This window comes from Nestor notabilis, unplaced genomic scaffold (assembly GCF_000696875.1).
Source record: "Nestor notabilis isolate BGI_N333 unplaced genomic scaffold, ASM69687v1 scaffold33749, whole genome shotgun sequence".
In the NCBI taxonomy this organism is placed as follows: Eukaryota; Metazoa; Chordata; class Aves; order Psittaciformes; family Psittacidae; genus Nestor; species Nestor notabilis.
In genome coordinates, this window is record NW_009942950.1 from 1,454 (window position 1) to 7,713 (window position 6,260).

General features: G+C 47.4%; 2 protein-coding genes across 2 annotated transcripts in view; one reads left to right on the top strand and one right to left on the bottom strand.

The window, feature by feature from the left end:
• The window catches only part of SWI5 (SWI5 recombination repair homolog (yeast)), a gene marked incomplete at its 5' end in the record, with an annotated part of 1,577 nt that extends 1,199 nt beyond the window's left edge, over window positions 1-378 (top strand). Inside the window, 2 exons of the mRNA XM_010021645.1 lie at window positions 41-135; window positions 314-378. Coding sequence (XP_010019947.1) covers window positions 41-135; window positions 314-378 — 160 coding nt within the window. The remainder of the gene's footprint in view (window positions 1-40; window positions 136-313) is intronic.
• A 3,048-nt stretch (window positions 379-3,426) lies between these two features.
• TRUB2 (TruB pseudouridine (psi) synthase family member 2) lies at window positions 3,427-5,853 on the bottom strand (the record flags this gene model as incomplete). Its single annotated transcript, XM_010021646.1, is given in 6 exon segments — window positions 3,427-3,564; window positions 3,567-3,811; window positions 4,263-4,399; window positions 4,849-4,921; window positions 5,419-5,500; window positions 5,792-5,853. Coding segments are annotated over 6 exon segments (737 nt in total), but the record flags the coding sequence as incomplete, so codon positions are not given.
• Between the last annotated feature and the right edge of the window lie 407 nt (window positions 5,854-6,260).

Here is a 6,260-nt window from a genome sequence, read left to right on the forward strand (position 1 = left end):
CCTCTGTGTCATTTTGACCTTTCTGGTTTTATCGTTACAGAGGCTACAGCCTGGAGGAACTGGAGAAGCACATCTCTCTGCTCCACGAGTATAATGACATTAAAGATGCTGGGCAGATGCTGCTGGGCAAACTGGGTGAGGAAGGGGAAAGCTGTTGAAGAACTTCTTAGTGTTTTCATATAGACAGAGAGAAGCTGCTGGTTTCTTTGCTATGGGAGGCTCTGTGGGACATTGAGGGGCTACTGGGAAGAGAACACAACTCTTCTGACTGATCTTTGCTTAATGAATGCAATGGTGTTTCTTTCTCTTCTAGCTGTTATCCGAGGGGTTACTACAAAGCAGCTCTACCCTGAGTATGATCTGGAGCTTAGTGACTAGTATTGAACATCAAGACTGCCACGTCCTGCAAAAATGACTGTTACTGGGCTCGTTCTGCTTTGGTGTTGTATTGGTTTAGAACTGATATAAGGTGGCCTTGGAAGTATGTGTGTAGGGCTGCAGCAGAGTGTGGGTTAACAGCCTTATTTCCAAGCAGCTTTGAATGTGAAAGTTGTTGAATCCATCAGCTGTGTCCTGCTTGTGGGAAAGGGATGTAGGACTTTGGATTACTTGTCTGCTACCTGATCAACAGTATTTCTTTATGGGGAAGGTTGTGATTCCAGTTGGTTGATGTTAAGATTCTTCCCATGGAGCCTTTGCTTCTTTACAGCATCCAGCAGCTATTTGGTTACTGAATGGATAGAGGAAGTGGGGGCATACACACAGGTGTGCAACGTAATAGTTGCTTTGAAAGGCAAGAAGCAGCCCTCAGAAGTAGGAAGGAGGCTGATGTGGTGGTTTGGGGGTTTGGTTTGTGATCAAATCTGGGTAACTCTGGGTGTGCTGCATTACTTACGTATCTGCTCTGGTATCTAGAGGTTCTGTATCTTTTCTGTAGCAAATGGCAAAATGTGAAGTTGTGTTGAACTGTCTGAATAAAGCAGCTATCACATTCCTCAGTAATTCACTGTAAAAGCCTATAAACCATTGCATGAACTGGGAACAAATCCTTCAACTGTATTCTGAGACATCTGTAACATCCATTATTCAAGTGTTTTCTGAGGCCTCTTAATGGAGCCAGTGTGGCAGCACTACCCAGCAGTGGGTGGGTGCAGAACTGCCTTTAGTCTCTTCTTGATGCAGAGTCACTGTGGAAGTGAGTGGTGTCCTAAGCACGGAATTTATGTGGAGCCAGGAGCATTTTGATGTCAGGCTTAGGATTGACGGTGACTGCACAGCCTAAATTTGGCTGCTTTGGGCAGTTCTAAGTGATGGAGCACCCTGCTGACTGCAGATCTGTTGTCCCTTTCTCACTCAAGCTTGATGTCCTTCTGCCCATTTCTGCTTAAAGACTTTCTTGCCAGTAAGTGTCCCCCCTGCTCTCATGCTGCAGTCTGCTCCTTGTTTCCACGTTTAAATCAAAGGAATCTGTCATCAGTTCTGTGCTTGGAAACCCGAAAACAGTCACAAGGCTGCCACTGAGAACAGATAATTGTCTCCGTGCTTTTCGTTCTGGACAAGGCACAGAAGCATCACTAACAAGTATCTTGTTTTGCCACAGAAGCTGTGGGGAGGGGTCTAAAGCATGGGATGGACAAAGCCTGTGTATCCTGGACTGTGTTTCAGCAAGTCCAGCTGTGCTTCTCTGGAGGGTTTTTACTGTAAGAACACTCTCATGGGTACGGGTATATCCTTCCCACCATAAACCCTCCCTTGCAAAGTGTTCTAGCAGTAGTTTTAAGGGGAGGAATAACGTCACAAGGCAGCCAGGACTGGGAAATGCTATCTTTGTTCTCAAAATGCTCACTGCTGTTCTGGCTGGTATTTTGTGTGTGGAAGAACCAGTTTAGCCTGGAGTGTTCCAACCCAAATATTAGCCTGGCAATGGCACACCCAACTGGAAATGGTTTTTTCGCAGTGGGATGTGTGTACAGCAATTCCTTCTGTTGGTGTTAGGTGTAAGCCATGGGGGATGAAGTGTACTCCATTACCAAAGTGATATTTAAGGACTGAGAAGTCCATGTTTTCTTCCTCTCCTTGCAGGAGCACAAGGATTAAGACTTGCAGCCACAGCTGTGCAGGTGCCTGGCTCCAGAGCTCACCCTTCTGCAGTGATGGGTTTATGCTTCACTGAGCACAAGGCAGTTGTCCACGGAAGGTGCCCTGACCCCAGTCCCTCACCCATGGGTGGTGAATGCTCACAGAACCATCCAGCTAAGAGCAAGCTGCCCTTGGGGAGTCCCAGGGTTCTGTGCCACATGGTGGCACCTACACTCCACTGCTGCTCCGTGCAGAGCAGGGAAACCTGGAGCTGAAACATTCAGGGTCTAAGTTAATGACTCATGGGGTGCTCCAGGACAGGATTGCACACACAGGTACTTCATCGTGACCCCTCTTACTGCTCCTCCCAGAGTCACCTCTGGTACCTCAGTGGCTATCATCTGGAGGATGGAATAATCCTGGTCTTTGTCCAAATCCAGCGGAGGAATAGAACAAATCATCTTCTGATTTCTATAAATAGAGGTCCATACTCACTAGCTAATTGTGAGCTGGAAGAATATTGAGTGTAGTGAGTGCAATATTAATTGTAACTTCAGTTTTAACTTAAATTTAGAAAGTATTTCTGCTAAGTCAGAGCCAGCTGTAATGAGCTAACAGAGAACAAGTGGTATTACAGAGCTTGTAGAGCTTCACTGAAGGGCAGTACATGCTGTCTGCATCGTCCTGCTGCAGAGCAGGATACCAGAGCCCTCTGAACACCCTTGGTTCCCCAGAGAGTGGGAGAAGCATGCTCTTTTTTAATGACTCAGTGTACTCATGGACGTGTAGAGCCAAGAACCAGCCTCTTCCCCTTTATCTTCCCGTTTAGGACACTTTCAGTTTTATTTCTTGTGTATCTATCTTACACATCAATCCCTATTAGAAGCCACTTTCCCCATCACTCATGCCTGCTCTGGATGTAACTATTTCCTTGCATTGCTTTGTGCAAGATGGGTTTCCTCCAGCACATCCCTCTTTTAGTCTGATTTTGAGCTCTTAAGTGTTTGAAAGTAGGGCTAATAGAAAGAAAATGCTTTAGGACAACAGAGGGAAAACAAACTCCATAGAGTGGGTAAGTTCTGCTGCTTGTTGCAAGGAACAAACAAATCTGTGTAAACAAGGGACTGCAGCTCTCCCAGATGCTATTTCCTGCTGCTAAACAATTTGGGGATGGGTTTTGATATCCATTAGCAACCTCCTGTTCCCGGAGTCACCAGGAATCTTGGCACAGCTCTCTCCTGTTAATGAACTGTTTGCAAGGCTTCAGAAAAATAATACAGCCTGTCACTGGAAAAATGCCTCCCTGCTTCAAGTCATCTCAAGGAAAAGGGTGGAAGTGAACTGCAATTAACCTCTTTCCTTCTGCTGTCCATCACCCTGTCAGCGTGTAGCTGCGTTACTGTGCTCCAGAGATTGCTTGTGGACGCTCCCTGCGCCGCGCACACTCAGCTGTCTGCAGCGTGGGCCATCTCCACGTCCTGATGAAGGTTACTGTCACCCTGATGGCCCAACGTTCTCTCTATCTCTGCCTGCACCTTAAGCTGACAGCTCCAGATTGCACTGCGTATACTCTGCAGGTTCCACTGGCTCCTCAGGAGAGCATCGTCCAGTGTGAAGACACCATCGCGTGTCCTGCGCACTTGGGTGCACACTGCAGACGACTTCAGCTCCAGGCCAATCTCATGAACTATCTTCCGCAGGTACTGCTGGGTCTCATGCAAGCAATGGATTTCTAGAGGAACAGAGAGATTCCTTCAGAAGCAGCAAAGTGTTGACAAACCCAGACCTCGTCTGTAAATGCAGACATCAAATCACAATCATGCTGACAGAACCGGTTTGGTAGAGTATTTAAGATACAGCATAGGGGGGTTGTGATTTTCTGGAATACTTCAGGGTGTTCTAACCCCTCGTGAAGTGAATGTTTTAGAAACAAACCCATAGATACAGGAGAGTAATGTAGAAATCGAAGTATTTCAAAGGGGATGAGAAAAGGTCCCTTTTTGATAAGACAGTTTGTGAGAAGCAGGAGACTGGCTGCAGGAACCAAACCAAGCCAACGCTAATGCATTACACTGAAACACTGGGATAAGGAAGAATTGTGTTTCATGAATGAGAAACTCAGGTTTTACTGACTTACTTGCTATAATATATACTCGGGCTTCCCTAGGATATTCTGTACCCACCTAGCTGGAATTCTGGAGGTGCAAACTGGAGGCATCGGACTGCTGTGATTATGGGAGGGCTTTTCCCCATGGGGCGGATCAAGCCTCTGACAGCCAGCTCGTAGGCCTCTTGTGTTTTCATATCAATGTTAGAATGCCTGGAACAAGAGAAAAAGGGAGCAGCATTGACACTCAGCACTTCTCTTCGATGGGATCCAGAAATACCTCCACCCTCAATAAAGCAGAGCTGCAATTTTTATTCTTAAAACTGTATGTTGAGGTTTTGCACACATTTTAACGGTGTCTGTGCTGTCACAGTGTAGCACAGTTTGAGAGGGAGGTACTGGCTCAAGTCTACAAGACATTTTTGTACCCATTGATGCAGCTAATGGGTCCTAAAATAGCTGGACATTCTGGAAACAATAGGGACACTTAACTGTGACCTCTCACCGGAGTACAGAGCACTCTGTACTCTTCTCTCAGTTCCTGTCTAGCACTCCAACCTTTAAAGGCTTTGATTAAGGCAAACAGGATCATCTCATTAGTTTTACAGACCAGCAAATGGCAGTTGGGTGAGGTCAGCTGCCTTTCCCCACTGGGTACCTACATCAGCAGGGCCTTATGATTTGATCCTTGAATGACGGCGAGAATCCGCTCCAGCTTCTCCCTTGTGATGTGATCTGCAAATATTAAGGTAGAAACGAATCTCAATTATCCATCCAGACACTGGAAAGAGACAGTGGATGGAACGTGCCACCAGGGTACTGCTGATCCTTTGGCAGGCAGTCACCTCAAACCAGGCTGATGAGAACTGCCAGAGGTGGCTTTAGCAGAGCGGTGGTGATGCACAGAGCAGCACAGTGCTTGACCACAAAGGGAGGAGTTATTTTCCTTAACTGATTTCAAGATGTTGGCTCCAGTTTTTCTTATCAGGTGTTTGAAAAGTTTCACTGGGCAGCTGCTAACCGCTACCTCTAAGTGTGATTTATGGAGAGATCTGGGTCCCACGCACTCCAGTAGCAACCATTGCCTTTGTATTGTGGTTGTATTTACAAACAGGTGGACTAACACCTTGGGACTGCACGTGGGCTGCATGTAAATATAATGGCTAGAAAGCAGCACACTCTTTGGTGGTTTGGTGGATTTTGGAGGTTTTAAAACCACATCAGTTTCTTACCAAATGTTGTCTTCTCCACCAGCTTCCCTGTGTCTGAGAAGTCATCGGTGGCTTTGCCAAACAGTCCACCAACAGTGTAGACCTTGAAGAAAGGCAAAGAGGGCAAGTTATCAAAGACATACCCCCAGGTTATGGAGCAGCCGCGCTGCTGCTGGAAGTGCAGGCTACAGCAGCGTCACACAAAGACGGCAGCATCCTCTGCTCACGTGCAGATGCTCACGTGAAGGATGATGTTCTGGACTCTGAAAAGCTCTCAAAAGCAGTGGTGGGCTTGAGACCTGAAGCAGAATCACTGTCCCACGGCCAGTTGGGTCAGGAATCAAGTGTGTGATTGTACTCAGATATTCTGAGGCTGTTGAGAGCAAACACTTACCTTGCTCAGGTGGCAGTTGTACAGGTCAGTGAGCAGCTTGTTCCCATGACTTATGGCAAGAACTGGAACACAGAAGACAGGGAACCCATTACTGATGAGCACTTACACGTGCTGCACACTCACACTGTTCTTCCCCCCTCTGACAGGGCCACGTCTCCTCAGAAGTCATGTCTGAGCTGTGCAATCAGACCCCCAAATTACTGCTTGTCATTGAAGCTATAAGGCTGTAACCAAGGCTCTTGGATTGCCCCAGAACTTTCCACCTTCAGGGCAAACACTCAGTGGTGCCATTTCAGGTGGGGTTTCGTGGCAGATCATCACTGGTGCCACCAGCAGGAGCTTGGTGTCCCCCAGCAGAGCCCCTTGTGCTGGGGAGAGGGGTCGCTCCCATCTCCCGCCACCGCCAGGGTCGTCTTGGATCATTTCTTCCGTGTTTTACCGCTTGAGCTCCCCGCGGGTTGCGGCCGGG